General features: G+C 43.5%; 1 protein-coding gene across 3 annotated transcripts in view; it reads right to left on the reverse strand.

The window, feature by feature from the left end:
• The window catches only part of MREG (melanoregulin), a 72,724-nt gene that overhangs the window by 28,979 nt on the left and 24,513 nt on the right, over positions 1-19,232 (reverse strand). The window contains exons 1-2 of one of the 3 annotated variants that reach the window (XM_075180342.1): positions 16,247-16,322; positions 4,061-4,151 (exon numbers count right to left, since the gene is read on the reverse strand). In XM_075180342.1, coding sequence (XP_075036443.1) covers positions 4,061-4,146 — 86 coding nt within the window. In that variant the 5' untranslated portion in view covers positions 4,147-4,151; positions 16,247-16,322. Of the gene's footprint in view, positions 1-4,060; positions 4,152-4,579; positions 4,768-16,246; positions 16,323-19,232 lie in introns of those variants that run through there. The other 2 variants (XM_075180341.1, XM_075180340.1) reach the window with 2 other exon arrangements.

The following is a 19,232-nucleotide window of genomic DNA, read 5'->3' on the forward strand; positions in this document are numbered from 1 at the left end:
TTGATGTCCATGGGATGAAAAAGCCCATCGTCATGCCTGGTCAGAAGACCAAGAAATGCACCTCTTCGGTCTGGAGGTATTTTTATCCCAATTCGGACAACAAATATAAGGCCATATGTAGCTTATGTAAAGCTCAAATAAGCAGGGGTAAGGATCTTGGCCACCTAGGGACATCCTCCCTTATACGTCACCTGAATAACCTTCATAGTTCAGTGATTAGTTCAGGAACTGGGGCTAGGACCGTCATCAGTCCAGGGACACCTAAATCCCTTGGTCCTGTTGGATACACACCACCAACACCCTCCTCGTCAACTTCCTCCACGATCTCCATCAGATTTAGTCCTGCAGGCCATGTCACCAGCCAGATTGAGTCCTCTTCAATCCGGGATTCATCCGAGGAATCCTGCAGCGGTACGCCTACTACTGCCGTTGCTGCTGGTAGTCGGTCATCTTCCCAGAGGGGAAGTCGTAAAAACGCTACGTCTTTCACCAAACAGTTGACCGTCCAACAGTCGTTTGCCATGAGCACAAAGTACAGATTTAGACGGTTGATGGAGGTATTGTGTCCCCGGGTACCAAATCCCGTCGGGATTCCACTTCACTAGGCAGGCGATACCAAAGATGTACAGAGAAATACGAACGAGTGCCCTAAGTGCTCTGAAAAATGCGGTTGTACCCACTGTCCACTTAACCACGGACATGTGGACAAGTGGTTCAGGGCAAACGAAGGACTATATGACTGCGACAGCCCACTGGGTAGATGCATCGCCTTCCGCAGCAACAGCAGCAGCTGCATCAGTAGCAGCATCTCCACAACGGCTGCTCGTGCCAAGGCAGGCAACATTGTGTATCACAGGTTTTAATAAGAGGCACAATGCTGACAACCTCTTAGAGAAACTGAGGGAAATAATCTCACAGTGGCTTACCCCACTTAGACTCTCCTGGGGATTTGTGGTGTCAGACAACGCCAGGAACATTGTGCGGGCATTACATATGGGCAATTTCCAGCACGTCCCATGTTTTGCCCACACCGTTAATTTGGTGGTGCAGCATTACCTGGAGAGTGACAGGGGTGTGCAGGAGATGATTGCGGTGGCCCGCAAAATTGCTGGACACTTTCGGCATTCTGCCAGTGCCTACCGCAGACTCGAGCAACATCAAAAAAGTCTGAACCTGCCCTGCCATCACCTCAAACAAAAGGTTGTGACGCGCTGGAACTCCACCCTCTATATGCTGCAGAGGATGGAGGAGCAGCAAAAGGCCATTCAAGCCTACACAGCCACCTACGACATAGGAAAAGGAGTGGGGATGCGCCTGAGTCAAGCACACTGGAGACTGATTTCCGTGTTGTGCAAGGTCCTGCAGCCGTTTGAACTTGCCACACGAGAAGTCAGTTCCGACACTGCCAGCTTGAGTCAGGTGATTCCCCTGATCAGGCTGCTGCAGAAGCAGCTGGAGAAAGTGAGGGAGGAGCTGGTAAACCATTGCGATTCAACAAAGCATGTAGCTCTTGTGGATGAAGCCCTTCGTACGCTTTGCCAGGATCCAAGGGTGGTCACTCTTTTAAAGTCAGAGGAATACATTCTGGCCACCATGCTGGATCCTCGGTTTAAAGCGTATGTTGTGTCTCTGTTTCCGGCGGACACAAGTCTATAGCGGTGCAAAGACCTGCTGGTCAGGAGATTGTCCTCTGAAGAGGACCGTGATATGCCAACAGCTCCTTCTTCATTTTCTTCAACACCTATGGCTGCGAGGAAAAAGACCCGCTGGCACAGATGCTGAGAACATCTGGTCTGGACTGAAGGACCTGCCAACCATTGCAGATATGTCTACTGCAGCTGCATTGGATGCTGTCACAATTGAAAAAAATGGTGGAGGATTACTTTGCTGACACCATCCAAGTGGACATGTCAGACAGTCCATATTCTTACTGGCAGGAAAAAAAGCCAGTTTGGAAGCCCATGTACAAACTGGCTCTATTTTACCTGAGTTGTCCCCCCTCCAGTGTGTACTCAGAAAGAGTTTTTAGTGCAGCGGGGAACCTGGTCAGTGAGCGGCGAAGGAGGTTGCTTCCGCAAAACATAGAAAAAATGATGTTCATAAAAATGAATTATCAATTCCTCAATCAAGTACAGCACTGGCCTCCAGATACTACAGAGGGACCTGTGGTTGTGGAGTCCAGCGGGGACGAATTGATAATGTGTGAGGATGAGGAAGTACACACTGAAGGGGGCCAGGAATCAGAGGATGAGGATGAGGACGACATCTTGCCTCAGTAGAGCCAGTTTAGTTTGTACAGGGAGAGATGAATAGCTTTTTTTGTGTGGGGGCCCAAACAAACCAATCATTTCAGCCACAGTAGTTTGGTAGGCCCTGTCGCTGAAATGATTGGTTTGTTAAAGTGTGCATGTCCTATTTCAACAACATAAGGGTGGGTGGGAGGGCCCAAAGAAAATTCCATCTTGCAACTCTTTTTTTGGCATTATGTGCTCTTTTGGGCCTAGTTCTATCTCCATCAGAGATATTCCTGCAGGCCATGTCACCGGCACAGCTATGTTGGTATGAGACGTGCGTCCGGTGTCCGCCATCTGTGCAGTGGAATTTAGACTAGTTGAAGGAGGTATTGTGGCCCCGGTACCAAATTGGGTACCGGGTCCACTCCACTACGCAGTCCAGATAGCTGCGTATCAGATATTAAACTACGTTCACTGTTGCTGCCAAATCCAAAAATAATGAAAATTCCGTCATCATCGAAAACAAGAAGTAGTGACGTGCTAGAACTACACCCTCTATATGCTGCAGAGGATGGAGGAGCAGAAAAAGGCCATTCAAGCCTACACAGCCACCTACGATGGGCCACGTGTTTGTGCCGCTTAGCTTAGACATCCAGCTACCTTGGTGCAACGTTTTGGACTAAAAACAATATTGTGAGGTGTGAGGTGTTCTGAATAGACTGGAAATTAGTGGAAATGATTGTTATTGAATGTTATGGAGGTTAATAATAGCGTAGGAGTGAAAAAAACCAAAACAAAACTGGATTTTAGCACTTTTTATGCTTTTTTAAAAATAAATCAGAACCCAAAACCCTAAATCAGAACCAAAACCTTTCGTCAGCTGTTTTGGCAAAACAAATCAGAACCCAAAACCTCAAGCTAATCAGAACCCAAAACACTAAAAGTGGCCGGTGCACACCCCTACATTTTAGAAATGTGTAGTCTTCAAGGGGAATAACAATTTTAGACTTAGTCTGTCCAAACAAGTTTCACAAGTTTTTTTGTTGGCTGAGGTGGTGTGAGCAGATAGGTTTTCCAATTTGCAATGAAAAGAAAGCCCTTTTATTTCTATTGTCTTTTTATAGGGAGAACTAAAGGGGAAAAAACATGTTTCCAGGATTCTTCCCAAAGGTACGTCTAGGCAACGGTGCTACCCCAGAAATATACCAAGTATGTGCACTTTGTACAAGACTTGGTACACAGCAGCAGTGTATACAACACCTTAGGTTGTGTGTGGGGGAGGATAGGGTTGAGAGTAGGGAGACAAATCATTCAGGTCAAGTTGCTATTGTTAGATTTTGGACCACACGCATGAATATTATTGCAATTGGAAGCTGCCATTTTGGGGTGCTGAAAACTTGTACCTCATGACTCGTGATGTAATTAGTTCTTCGTGAATTATGGCCTGCATATTGGTTCAGACCCCAAAATTTCAGTCTCTACAATAGTCTATAGGTAAACAAACCTATAGGTTCTAGTCTATAGGTTAAAAAAAGAGAATCAAAGTACTACTAATGCAATAATTTACAAGTTCCAGAGTTCTTAGCAAAATAGCTTATAAATGATTTTCAAACACTGTTCACTCTGCACCAGTTACTATGTTGCCAGTAGCATGTATTTATATAAACGATAAGTATTCTGTATTAAAGTTGAGGAGCACACAACATGGAAAGAGAATTTGTTTTAAAACTAGATCAAGGAGTTAAATAATTGAAAACAATTGTACTGTTGTGGATTATATATTATATAAATAAAGCTATCAATAAAAAATAAGACGAGTTACTTACTTGACTAAAGGCTGTTTCTCTTTAGGGTTGTCGATGCATCCCAGTCTCACACAACAGAAAGCACACAGCCAGTCCTTAAGACCCATGGATTCTGCCACAAAATAAAGAGATATGGAGTGAGAGGGCTGAAGACTACCCTCTCTTCCCTTCAATCACCATACTACAGACCACCGTCTTCTCCCCTCCAATCCATGTTACACGGCCCCAAAGCAATCTTTCCATGTGGAGAGCAGGCATAAAATAAACACCCAGGAAGTACACAAGGACCCAGACCTCAAAACTGTTAGCCTCTGGTCTGGTGGGATTAAACACGGGGTTGCCGTCTAAAACAAGGACACAGATTATGCTCATGTGGTACAGTGAAAACTACTATTTGGTTTAGGCAATCAGCTGGTAAGCAAAGGGTTAACTTAACATTGTCAAGTTACAAGTGTGTGAGAGCCGTCATACGGCAACAGCTGCTGCTAATGGGAACAAATACTGCACTGTAGTCTAAAGTCATTGCGGCTTTCTATTTACTTGCTCCAGGGCTGCTGATGAGGGCTCAATCCTTTCAGAATTACTATGACCCCCTGGTTCATCAAGTCCTCGCTCAGACACGTATTTACAACTTTCATTTGATAGATTTTACTCTGCTTTGTTGTGCAGCCTTGGGAAACCGGTATGTATACTTCTTGCAAAATGGTTCCGATTCTGTCATGTGTTCAGCTTGTGTAACATGAATATTCAATCTGGGTGTCAAATTTCATTTGGAGGAATATCACACAATAAAACAATTTAAGTGCTGAATGCTATATACTTTTGTTATGCAGGGGAATTAAACAAAGTCAGTTTTAAAAAAAAAAAAAAAACACGTAGGACTTCTATTCAGCAGACGATGCCCATAGACACAAGGAGGTGCCTTTAATCTCATTACAATGATTGCATTTGTAATTTGAATGAGCAGTGATTCCAGGTGACTTGTGTAGCAAACACGTAGTATATAGTAATCACAGACTGCAAAGCTTAAACTAGTGGCTCGACAAACGAGGTGACCTTTACCTTGTAATGAGTCAAACAAGTGTAATAAAATAATAAATGCATCTAGACATTTGAAGCTGAAATATTGCAAGAAAAAAATAAGGCTATAAAGGGAAACATTTGTTTCAGGACTTGTACACTTATTCATGTGAACTCTGCCAAATATTTTGAAGGAGAAGCAGATTAACAAACAGTAGTTTCCGCATATTTTATGTGTCAAGCTTAATGCATAGGCCCCTCAGTAAGAACAGTGCATATTAAAAATATTAGCTTCTATAGTAGCTCCTATCCAAAGCCCTGCAGGTAAATTGTCATTAGCAGGCTTTTGGAGGCATATTAGATCAAGTACAGATACTCTTTCCCATGACTACATTCATATTCTTAACATTTTATTGCAGCCCCTTCAAATAAATATCTTCCAATGTGGTCCTCACACCTCCCAACTGTCCTCATTAAAGAAGACTGTCTTGCTACCACACCATGTGGCACAGCAATGCCACCAGTGTGGCATGACCACACCCAAGGTCGGCGCCACCATTAGGCAACCTTAGGCAACTGCCTCTGGGGGTGGCACTGAGGCCGGGGTCACAGTAATTATTAATAATTAGTTAATTGAATGCGGGTGGTGCGATTGCCCACGGCAGATCGCCCGCCCGCAATAATGCTCTCCTGCAGAACTATGCGGTGCTGCTACAGTGCAGCACCTCTATTTAAAATCTGCCTGGCTCCCAGCTACTGGCAGCGTCGTGACATCACAACGCTGCCAGTGCAGAGGAGAAGACAAGAGTCAGGCAGAGACAAAAGCAAGAAACTAGAGGTGTGCAAGAAGAGAAAGGAAGAAAAATGAAGGAGTGAAGGTGAGTACAGAAAATAGGCTATAGAAAGAGGGGAGAATGGATCTTATAGAAAGAGGGGAGAATGGTTCTTATAGAAAGGGGGGAGAATGGATCTTATAGCAAGGGGGGAGGATGGATCTTATAGAAAGGGGGGAGAATGGATCTTCTAGAAAGAGGGGAGAATGGATCTTATAGCAAGGGGGGAGGATGGATCTTATAGAAAGGGGGGAGAATGGATCTTATAGCAAGGGGGGAGGATGGATCTTATAGCAAGGGGGGAGGATGGATCTTATAGCAAGGGGGGAGGATGGATCTTATAGAAAGGGGGGAGGATGGATCTTATAGAAAGGGGGGAGGATGGATCTTATAGAAAGGGGGGAGAATGGATCTTATAGAAAGGGGGGAGAATGGATCTTATAGAAAGAGGGGAGGATGGATCTTATAGAAAGAGGGGAGAATGGATCTTATAGAAAGAGGGGAGAATGGTTCTTATAGAAAGGGGGGAGGATGGATCTTATAGAAAGGGGGGAGGATGGATCTTATAGAAAGGGGGGAGAATGGATCTTATAGAAAGAGGGGAGAATGGATCTTATAGAAAGAGGGGAGAATGGATCTTATAGAAAGAGGGGAGAATGGATCTTATAGCAAGGGGGGAGGATGGATCTTATAGCAAGGGGGGAGGATGGATCTTATAGAAAGGGGGGAGGATGGATCTTATAGAAAGGGGGGAGGATGGATCTTATAGAAAGGGGGGAGGATGGATCTTATAGAAAGGGGGGAGAATGGATCTTATAGAAAGGGGGGAGGATGGATCTTATAGAAAGGGGGGAGGATGGATCTTATAGAAAGGGGGGAGGATGGATCTTATAGAAAGGGGGGAGGATGGATCTTATAGAAAGGGGGGAGGAAGGATCTTATAGAATGGGGGGTGAATGAATGCTATAGAATGGGGGGGGTGGATGCTATAGAAAGGGGACGAAGAAAGGATGCTAAAGAAAAGTAAGAGACTATGGGGTTTATGTACTATAATAGTGCGGTGACAAATTGCAGCGAAGCATAATGAAGCACCACTGTTATTCACCAAACAGGGCTACACTAGGAGAGTTAAGGAACCATTAATGTTTATTAGCATTTGCCATCTATTGGGCTCTCCTTTGCTGCTTTCTATTGGTATAATTCATTTTACATCTACAGAATAGATTAACAAATTCAAATAATTATAGAACGGTCTAGATTATCTATATCATTTACATTCCCTTTCTCTATATATTTGCATGTGTTAGTATATTTAATATTACATCTACAGAATACATTAGTAGACAGCAACAGAGGAGAGCCAAGTAGTGGGCAAATACTAAAAAAAATATATGGTTGCTCAACCATTAAGCTGTTTATTAAATGTTTGTAGACAAGGGGTTTGTGAAAAAAATCTGGTTGGCAAGGGGGCATGCGAGAGGAAGTTGTTTTTTTTTTTTTTTTTGTTTTGTTCTGAAATCCAACATTTGGGGCCTCCCCTCTAGATATCCTGTGTTTGGGCAGCAGTGAAGCCTGGACAGAAGAAAAGAAAACTGCAAGCAACAAGGGGGCCTTTTTGGCCAAGAAGAACAGAAAATATTTACAAGCCTGGTTTTCAAGTATTTTTGGATTAAAAGCTGCTGATGAAGGAACAAGAAATCTGATTGATTGGTGAGTATTTTGGGGTTTTCTTATTTTTAATAAATTTATGTGGTATGAATGTGTGTATTGATTTTATTAAGGTTTTATTATTTTTAATTTGGTGGTTTAAAACAGGGAGTGGTGGTTTCAGTAACATTTTTTTTGTGGAACTACAGGTCTTGACCAGCCATGGGTGTTAGGGCATGTTGGCAGTTGTGGTTCTCCAAGTGTCAGCATGCCCTGGCTGTGATAGGTATGCTGGTGCTTGTAGTTATACAAGTATCAGCATGCCCACACTGTTTATGGCAGCTGGGCTGGCTGGGACTTCCACAAAACAAAATGGCATCTGTTTTATTTTTTTTACATTAACTTTCTCCATTATTACTCTACACCCACTGTCCAGGGGTATAGGAAGAGCCCTAGTGCTTTCAGCACTGGTTTGGGTGTCACTAGAGTGGGGGGCCCGCTCATTTTTTTTTTTTGGCGGACCCCACTCCTTAGGGAATTCAGCCCAGAGCTGAACAACCTGGGGTGGGTTTGTCGTTATGGCAGGGGGACCCTTGCCGCATGTCCTCCTGCTATAGTGCCACCCACCCTGGCTGGTCTGCCTAGTGCTGGTTATGTGAAAATCAGAGGGACCCCACGCAAATTTTTTTCCCCGATTTTTGCATAACCAGCAGTAGGCTGGTAGCACTAGGGCTAATAGTGGCCGGGCGGGGGGGACCCCACGCTTTTTTTTAAACGTTTAGCTATTTTTACACATTTGACAGCTGCCGAACCTCCGGCTGTATAGACAGAGCAGTGCAACAGTGATGTGTTTAGTAATCATGCTGCTAGCAAGCAGCGTGTTGTATCTAGCGAATTTTACAGCAAACTCAGGAGAGTTTGCTTAATCGCAGCTTCATACATCTCTGGCGATTTTACATGAAATCTCAGGTTCATACATGAGCGAGTTTCAATTCTCCCAAGAAAATCGCTGGATTTGCAAAATCGCACCTTGGTACTTTTACCCCCAGGACTCATTTAGTAAGTAGTGACTCTGATTTTATTTCCTATTTTATTTTCTGAAACTTATTTGTGCAATTTTATTGTATATCTTGTTGTTACATTTTTTTTGTAATTAAGCCTTGGAAACATTTTTCAGATTAAATACATTTAATCTAGCTTGTTCTACGTGATTATTTGTGAATTTACAAAACCCAGGGAGACTCATGCTACATGTGTATGTGATCAGGGGCGGATCTAGACTATTGATATACCCGGGGCAATTTTTTTTGGGGGGAGGGGCGATTTAGGCCCCGCCCCATTTCTGATTTCTAAGGCTGCCGGCGGCTGCACAGTATGTGCAGGTCCGCTCGGCAGTGGCAGTATGCTGCCCCGTTGCTCTGATTGTGTTTAAAACACATTCAGAGCAGCCAGGCAGCACACTGTCACTACCGAACGGACCTGCACAGTGTGCAGCTGTCGGCAGCTAGCCCCTGCTAAGGGGGGGGGGGGGGGGGGGGCGATCGCCACTGTATGTGATTTACATTAATATATGGTTTTGGTGAATGTAAGGACACCATAATAAATCCTTTGTGGTGGCAGAAAATGTGTATTCATTGCTAAGTGACTAAGGTGACACCAGTCATGGCCAGTTGTTCAAATTTATTTATCTGGGACAGGCTGGGAGTTCGTGACAGAAGGGATAAATACCAACTTTGGGATGTCCCAAAGAACCCCAGGCTTGCTAACAGAAAAGGATGAAATCCCTGTGTGTCAAAAGGGACTCATGGTCTGGGTGCACTAATAGCATGTCGTCCAGGAAAATGATACATTGGACGGTCTGCTGACTCAAATGTGACACCACCGCTTTCATGACCCATGCAAAAGTGTAAGGGGCAATAAACAAGCTAAAGACCATAACTGTCCACTGAAATAAGAGGTCTCTACAATAGAATATGAAGGCGTCTGTGCTTCGGGTCCTTCTGAGAAGGTAAGGAATGTCTGGGATACCATAGGAAACCTCTTGGGTTTCAAATATTGATTCAAAGCTTTGACATTCAGAACTGGTCTTATAGAACTGTCTTGTAATCTTATTGGAAATAAGTGACTGATTCAGCCTTTATCGAGCAGTCCCCCCAATTATATTTTTCCTTGACGTGGGGTCAGTGTCTGTGTTTCGTCTAATTGAGGACTGCAATTCCTTGAACAAGGAATATTAAATACCTGACATGGGAAACAAATTAAATAAGGGTTAACCCAGACTGTTGTTATGAGCCGCAGCGGTGTCCATAGCCGCCGTGGCTCGCTCCACTCACTGGTGAAGACGACCGGGAAGTCCCTCCTGGTTCTTGAGCCGACCGTTGCTAGAACAGCGCTAAAGTCAAAACAGCCTGCGGGTTAATTAATTGTGTAATTTAATTATTAGGCAGTGCCTGGGGATGGTTTCAGGGCAAGACCCTGATTGGCTACCTTCTGTATTTAAGGCAGGGAGGGCTTAGCCTCCCTGCCGGTTATAGCGTTACAGTCCTGTGCTGTGCTGACCTGCTGTTGGATTTCTATTTGCCTGATCTGCTGTTGTGACCCTTGCCTGTTTGCACGTCACCCTGACCTTTTGGCTTGTATTATGGACTTCGCTGTTTTTTACGGACCTCTGACCTCGGCCTGCCTCTGACCACCTGCGCCAGTCTGGGCTAGTGCCAACGGTGCCATCTGCTTTTACTACTCTGAGCCTAAGACCTGGGGGAATCTGAGTACCTGTGAGCACATAAAGCTCTATGGGAAAGGCGGCTATTAAAGGTGAAGATCTCTACACTACTGTTCTAAAAGCTCATCCTGGTGGTCGTGGGCCCTAACAACTGTATAGAGTTTTGGAATTGTCCTGAAATTTTTTTACAATTTCCTGTGTGTCATAATTTGTAAAGGTGTTCTTTATGGTTTTGATCTCACCAAGCAGAGCGAGTGCCTTCTTTTGCCTTAATTTACTAACAAAAATAAAATCCGCTTCATCAGCTTTGTTGTAGAAGCATTGTTTGTAGTCTATTCAGGATATTAGCAGCCATACCAGAGTGTAGGATATTTAACTGGCTTTGAGGGACTTAATCTGACCAATGCGGTCATTTTGTGCTGTGTCAGTAATGGCTAAAACTAAGTATCGTAAAATATTTATGTAACATGTATGTATGGCACAGTGAAGAAACATAAAAAGTATCTATAGTTGAAGTAGATGTTGAGAATTGCCATGTGATATTTTCAGAAACATCTGGGACCTAGAGTTAGTGTTGTCCACTCATAGCTGCCTTAACCGTAGGGCAGATCTTCTACACATTGTCACACTTAGCAGGGCACACACTACAGTGTTTTTTCACCAGATTATTGGGCAATCAGACAATAAACAACTGAGTGGTCCGATATCACAATAATGTGTAACCTGGAACAATAAATGATTTTCATTTCAAAGCTTATGATATCATTAACTGAAAATCTTGTGGTAAAATACAGAATGGGATCCCTGTGCTAATCAAGATTAGCGCCGCCCAGTGGTGTGGAGTCTAACGAGCTCCCCAGTGTTCACCAAGAAGTGCCACAGGGAGGGATGGGCTTTGCTGCCAAGATCTCTCAGGTCGCGGTCCACAGGTCAGCCTTTAGATGTAGCACTGCAAAAGAATAGGTGGCCAGAAGAAGGCAATGAAGAGATTAGTCAGACGGCTGGCTCCGGTACACAAACTGACAGTGAACAATTCAGTAGGCAAAATCCGAGTCAGGACAAACCGGGGTCTGGTAACACAATCTGGCAGCGGAGTACTGAATTAGCAGGCAGAAGCAAGGTCGGGACAAGCCGGGTCTGGTAACACAATCTGGCAGCTGAGTACAGGAGCAGCAGGCAGAATCAAGGTCAAGGCAAGCCGAGGTCTGTAATACTAAAGGAAGATAGCACAGGTTGTCAGCAAGCCAGGAATGCAAGAGAGCAGGGATGGTCAAAGAGGCAGAAACTGGTACACCGGGATCAAGAAGGAAAGCAAAGCAAAGTACGCAGGAACAGAGTCAGGACACACACAAGTTGCTCTGACACTGATCGAGTGTCGGAATGAAGTTTATATACACAGAATGCAAACGCCCCACCCCGACATGCAATCATGTGACCAGATACAGGGGACGAGGTGACACTGGAGCGAGGAGGTGAGTGTGTACCACTCATTTAACAATGGAACAATGTTATTCCATTTCTACAGTGTGTATGCATGCACTTTGCAGAATTGAAACGACAATTTAGCAGCAGAGGTGTGTGTTTGTAGCTGTCAGAATGCCAGACTGCCTGTCAGAATGCCATTCATTGCCATAAATTGGATGTGCTGGTCGCCGTTCTGAGGATTGCTGTGTCGTACTGCGCTCTCTCTGTGCTAGGAGCAGCCCTGGACTACAAACCGCTAAAGCTTAATTTAAAAAACCATTCCAAAAAGTGCAATCAGTTACAAATTACGTTAACTTTGCCAGTCTCTGGTAACAATGACCAGGTGCTGTCACAACTAATACCCGCCCCACCACCCATGTACCTGCTCTGTACAGTTGGGCTGGTCGGGTACATAGGGGCTGTCACTGTACTGGGTGATAATGATGGATGCGGTTACCAGCTCCGGCTCGGTAGGAGCTAGATATATGTAAACACCGGTGTGGGTCATTGTCAGCGCTGACATTGCAGTGAGCAGGCAGAACAAATTAGAACTCAAGAAAAGAAAGAAAAACTTGCACATCGCCAAATATAATAATTATACTTATTAATTCTGTATCCCCCATATATAACTAATACCTCTAACTCATTCTTTACGGCTGCATAAAACTTGCTGGATAGGTTCCTGGTTCATTCACGATCTCTGATAGACGCGCCTCACATAGTTAATAGCTATAACTCATTTCATTTCACAATAATCTGACAAAAACTGTAGCTGATGTTATAGTTGGCTGCACGCTATAAATAAGGACCGGCTAGGTTAATGTAATTTAGGTGCTCTCTCAGTTATGTTACAGACACTATGCTGCTAGCTGGTGGTTATGACCGATGAAGTGCACAGATCTGAAGGTAATCATGTATAGTGTGTACACATGAATCGGCATGCTGATCGGTTTTCTTTTTCAATTGAACTATCGTATTGTTAGCATTTCACTGTAGTGTGTACCCAGTCTTAGGCATAGATATTTCCTGGAAAGCCAGACAAAATATAGGAGGACTTGTGTAGAAGTAAAATTGAAAAGAGGGCTCACAATAGTCTAATCATTTGGATGATAAATCAGAAGTTATTAGTTAATCTTTCTCCCCTCTGATTCAAAGGAGATTAACAGTTGGAGTTAATTCAATACCATCTCCAATCAGGCTTCCACTGCCATAGGCCAGACAAGATAGTATGACTTGGTGTAAGGAACTAGGAGATTCCAAAATGCAGTACAACATCCTATTCTAGGAGCAAGGGTTTAAAGTAGCTGATGTAAAGCACCAAAGCACTACAGGATTAAACATTGTGTCAAAACCAAAGTTCAAGAGTCAGCATACAGAAGCTAGGAAGTTACTAGTGTAAATAAAAAGCATACTTGCTTACTATGAGGGATCTCCCTCCGTAAAAAACCCTGAAGAGGGGTGTGACAGACCCGGGCCTTATATTGAGAATATCGTGCCAACCCGGTCTGTCCTCAGTGGGCCAATTGAACAACCATGGCCCACTCTGTTATTAAATGCCGCCCGGTGGCCAGATCTGTTATTACTGTGGTGTCCAGAGAGGGAGGGGAGAGGCAGCTCACAGGAAGTGTGAATCAGCTGTGGACCCTGTGACATCAAAAAGTAGTGGAACGGGTTAAAAAAAGGAGGGTCAGGACCTTATCTAAAATCAGTAGGGGGTCTCTCCCTGTTTGCTAACTATTGTTCTAGCAAGTCTGCAACACAGTCTGAATGGCACCATCACAGCAAGGGGTGACCACTGATGTCATGCACTATTTCCACCCCGGTTACCACCCAAACTCTTCACACCACCAATCACAAGAGGACAGTGAGTGGGGGGGGGTGGTGAGAAGGGACCAAAAAGGAGCTGTCTGGGGGATGGGGGGTGTTGTTGGAGAAGCTGGAGACAGCAAGGACCTGTTAGAGAGTAACCGTATTCTCGCAGGGCCTTAAAGGAATGCTTGAGGCAGGAGCTTCTTGACAGAGATCGGACAGTGTACCTCTAGGACTGATTCTGTTACCACTCCATCGGGAGACCCTCGCAGATTCTGGGGAATTGGTGAGCCTACATCCGTAGGGAGACTGATACCCAGGGTCCCACCAAGCTGGTGGAGAGTTGGCCGAGCGGCTGGGATCAGCAAGATACACAGACCCACCTTAAGGATCAGAAACCCTGGCCCACTTGGATTGTCAGCTGTGGATTTTATTACCAGGAGTTTGGGCCTGCTAGGACTCTGTGCTTGGAGGTAACCTGCTGGGGATTTTGTTGGGGAGTTTTACTTGCACTGGTGATTTTCTGACACTTGATATATTTGGTGGGGGGGAACAAGTTTCTCCTTGGGGAGCACTGTTGTATTTTACTAAGTGTGTGCACTTTGTTTAATAAAAGGGATTATTATTTCTTTCCTGTCTCCTTACCTGTGTGACCTGTGAACCTAGAGGACCGGGTATCTAGAGAGCTTTGGTAATAACCCCGGTGTCCTCACAAGGGGTGTGGAGGAGGGTGGTCAAGAATCTGCATTTTGCCACGGAGGCGGGGCCAAAATGATGCGATTTGCCGTGGATCGCGTCATTGAGGGCCATCGGGGACAGAATTCGGGAGACATACCGGATTTTAGGAGTCTCCTAGACAGTCCGGGAGAGAAGGCAAGTATGATTATAAATCTAGACGCATCCTCACAGCAGTTTCATTGATATGTGTTGTCTATTCAACATCAGCGCTCACTTGACACATAAGTGTTCAGGAAACAACTTAATCATTTGTGTTGCAGCAGAAAAATGAATAGCTGACGCCCTTGTACACTGAAACGGCAAGTGGTGACTAGAGAAAGTTACTGAAATCTGAGATGAAGTGATGAATATGAGCGAATTCTAATTCAGCTTTGCACATGTTTTAATGATTAGGTTTGCAGATTGTGATTTTTTTTTTCAAGCTAGAATTTGTCTAAAAACTTAATGACTCATTTATATTTCATATAAAATGGCCAATATACTGTATAGGGTACAAATGTAGATTTTGGGGAAAGATACTTGGTTTGATAAATAACAAGAGATAGACTTTTGCTCATTTTGTTTTACAACTAAAATATATCAATTAATTACATTAAATCCCTGTAGCTTATTGCAGGTAGTGTTGAGACCAGTGTTCGAAGTGGGCTGGTATATGGTGATCTACCATATCGTCACGTCTCCTACTGCCTTCATTGTAAACCTATCAAATTCCATTCACTTACATTTCCCACACCATACTTACAAATTTCCACTTCAACCACAGGTTGATAAGATCTTGGTTGCAGGATAGAAAACAGAAAGTTGTAGTAAATTGAGTGCATTCACAGGAGGGAAAGGTTACCAGTGGAGAACCCAAGGTATCCGTACTTGGACCAGTGCTTTTTAATATCTTTATTGGTGACATTGTAAATGGTATTGAAGGGAAAATATGCCTTTTTGCAGATGCCACAAAGATATGCAACAGGCTAGACACACCATGAGGGGTAAAACAAATGGTTGATGATCTAGATAGACTAGAGGAATGGTCAAGAGTGTGGCAACTACAGTTTAATGCCAAAAAATGCAAAATCATGCACTTGGGTCTCAGAAGCCAAATGCTAAATATAGTATTAATGGCACTATAATTGAAGCTACTGAGGAAAAAAGGGATCTAGGAGTCACTATTTCAGGTGACTTAAAGACAAGTCAGCAATGTAACAAAGCAATGAGAAAGGCAAACCAAATGCTTGGTTGCATAGAGAGAGGAATCAGTAGCACCAAGAAAGAAGTAATAATGCCACTGTATAGGTCATTGGTACGGCCTCATCTAGAATACTGTGTTTAGTTTTGGAGGCCATATCTCCAGAAGGATATAAATACATTATAGACCAGGGGTAGGCAACCTGCGGCTCTCCAGGTGTTGGGAAACTACAAATCCCAGCATGCCTTGCCAACTACCTGCTGGTTATCTACTGGCAAAGCATGCTGGGACTTGTAGTTTCACAACACCTGGAGAGCCGCAGGTTGCCTACCCCTGTTATAGACTGTACAAAGAAGAGCAACTAAAATAATGCATGGCCTATCACAAAACTTACCCGGAAAGACTAAAAGATCTTATAATGTATAGTTCATAGTTGGCAACTTTTCCTCGTCTTCAGGGATATCCCGGGGGAGGTGGGGGTGTGGGGGTGGGGCTTGATGAACCGCATCATTTGGCACCGCCCCCTAACCAATTTTGGTCAATTTCAACGGGGGTGGGGCTAAGATGACGCAATATTTGCATCATTAAGCCCCATCCCCATCTATTGCGGGGTGAGAACCTGGAGGTTGCCCTACTCTCCCTGGAGCCCGGGAGGTCTCCCAGAAATGCGGGAGTCTCCCGGAAATTCCGAGAGAGTAGGCAACTATTTGTTTAAGAAAAGCAGCTAATGAATCTCTAGAGACTGAAGTGTCTTTTATATTTCTGTCTCCATTACTGAAGTCATGTTGTCTTACCTGTCAGTCTTTGATTAAATCTTGGTCTCCTTGATAATGGCAACCTCCATTGGCATCAATACACGGACATAGGACACAATTTCTGAACTGTGTCATCATGCCACAGATGGCGTCGCCAACCACGTCTTGTACTGGCTCAGCATCAGGGAGAATGCCAGACTCTTCAGGGAGTGAGGCAGATCACCCCTATTTCAGGGAGTCTCCCTGACATTTAGGGAGAGTTGGCAAGTATGGTATAGTTTGGAGCAGAGAAGGGAAAGTGGGGACATGATAGAAGCTTTCAAATATATCAAGGGTTTTAACAAGATGCAGGAGGGAAACATTCTTCCAAGGAAGAGAAGTACTGGAACACGAGGACATGCACTGACACTGGAGAGAAGTAGGTTCAGAGGAAATATGAGGAAAAATTAACTTACAGAAAGGGTAGTGGATAAGTGTAATGGCCTTCCATCAAAGGTGGTAGAGGCTAATGCTGTAGAGCAATGTAAACATGCTTGGGATAGACCTAAGGATATCCTTACAAAGATCTAAGGATCAAATAGGATTTGTGGTTATCATAGCCAAAATGTTTCTATGTTGAGAGCCCATGTTGGGTCTCGCTGCTTCTTAGAAATACAGAGCGTATCATCTTGCTGTCCTTCAAGCTTTCTCATAATGCGACCAATCAGAGCAAAGTTGTTTTGTATTGATTACGGTTTGTCATGCAACGGGCCTATCATTAGGGTTCCACGTTTTTTTTTGGAGGGGCAGGGGTTCAAATGTATTTACCAGCTGCAAAAAAATCAAAGAGGAGAAATATGAGAAGATGGGTGTGTGGGGGAGTTTTATTTCTTTCTTTTAATAAAGAACATTTTACATGATGTGTTATGTATTTTTTTTTACTATATTTTTTATTACAGTGGCACTACAGGTGCCAGCAGACCCTGGATATCAGGACATGCTGGTACTTGTAGTTCTATTTGACATTAATTAAAACAAAAATACATTTATAGCCAGACTTTGTCATCAAAATGATGATGACTGATATATCAACAGCATGACGATTGCGTGCAACCTTTTAAAGCATAAATTATGCCCATTTTGCAGCCAAATCTGCATTTTATATAAGAAATTATGAGACACCACCGATTGCAAACCTCATTTAAATGCTATTGTTTCAGACATGGATTACTAAAATTAAGAAATTTATATTACAAATAATGTTCATGCATGAAATGTTACATGACAAAGTAGTACTGAATATGTTTGAACTGCCAAATGTGCTCTGATTACATCTTGCTGTCACATTTAACACTGAGACACCGATTAGTATCCACAGAAAAAGATATTGGCTATCATAGAATTTTCTAACAAGTTGGCTATTGTGATTTATATTGGTGGGTTGAATTTATATATGTCTTTAGAGTAAATGATTTTAATATTGTATAAATAAAGTGTATATGTTTTTGTGAACTCATGTACACATAAAGGTTGGTATTCCAGCTTCCAGTGCTGTATCTTGTGGTTTATATTGACTGTGGCCCTGATAACTATATTTGCATAGATGTGGATATAATGATGAGGTTATGGCCTTCAATCTATACAAAATTTCAGGAGAAGCAGCCTGCCCACCATGGTCTGAGCTAATAAAGCTAAGGACATGCTTTTAAAGCTAATAAGCATCCACCCCCTTGGAGAGCTTCCATTATTAACCTCAAATGCTGGGAAGAGGCTATGCTTCATAGTTGCCTACTCTCCCAGAATGTCCGGGAGACTCCCAAATTTCTGGGAGTCCTACCGGGAGAGCAGTGCAACCTCCCGGGTTCCTAACCACCCCAATCCAAAATGGTTGATGGGCGGGTCTTAGAACACGAATCGTGTACCATTGTGGCCCCGCCCATGCTCTAATTGGTTAGAAAATGTGATTTATGTTTAGGTGGCGGGGGCAAATGACACGATCGGTCGGGCCCTGCCCCCAACACGCCCACCTCCCCTCGATCTCCTGAAACTATACTTCCAGGAGATAAAGAGAAAGCAATTCCGATTTACTTCTCTAGTGGTCATTTAAGATAGGAAATAAGTCACAGGTGCTAAATAATGTCTTTAGGGTACAGTTAGGAGACTTAATAAATATGCATGTTTTGTATGTGTGCACTATGAAATTAATGAAAGATTAAATATACAACATGTAGTTTTACATAATGTAAATCAATTGTGGGTTGCCCTCAATGTTGTTGATGGGGGTTAGATTTTTTAAATTGACTTATGTATATATGGACTTTCAGTAGTCTCATAGAATAATTCTTTGATTTTTATTTGAATTAAATGAGTATAAATAATTATCAAGTCAGGGACGGGCTGGACCGGGGGGCAGCGGGCACCCGGGCCACTCAGTCTAACGGCTGTTCGGACTGGCCGTCTCCCCCCACATGGATGCAATAATTTGTTAATATTGTCGGCGGCAGTGCACAGGCGGCCGCATCACATGACACGCGATGCGGCCGCGTCATAATGACGCGTGATGCGGCCGCCTGTGCGCCCCCCCCCGGGCTGAAATCTCCCAGCTCGCGCCTGTGTCAAGTAGAGGAGACCTGCATTGATATTAAATTATGAACTACACATTGCTTTTGGAATGTGATAATAAATTTATCAACACAATGCTATAAAGTTTTTATTACATTTGTTTTTTACTATGTGATAATTACAAATGACTGTTAAGAGATGTAATTTATATTATTTATATTATTCATATGATTTTTATTTTGTATGTTGCTGTATTCAGTTAGCAAGCCTGATGCCAGATACTTGTGAGCAGCACATGTTTGCAATTATTCAATTAGATGGCTATATAAACCTCTTCATGATGAGGAGTATTGACAATAGCTACAATAGACTGCTACAAACTGTTTCTCTGAAGAAGTTGCCTGAGGGCAAGGAAACGCGTCAGTAAGCAGTAAAAACAAACATTGGAAAGATCACTTACTATTTACTTGGTGGCCAGTGTGTC

The sequence above is a fragment of the Mixophyes fleayi genome, chromosome 7 (genome assembly GCF_038048845.1).
Source record: "Mixophyes fleayi isolate aMixFle1 chromosome 7, aMixFle1.hap1, whole genome shotgun sequence".
Taxonomy (NCBI): domain Eukaryota; kingdom Metazoa; phylum Chordata; class Amphibia; order Anura; family Limnodynastidae; genus Mixophyes; species Mixophyes fleayi.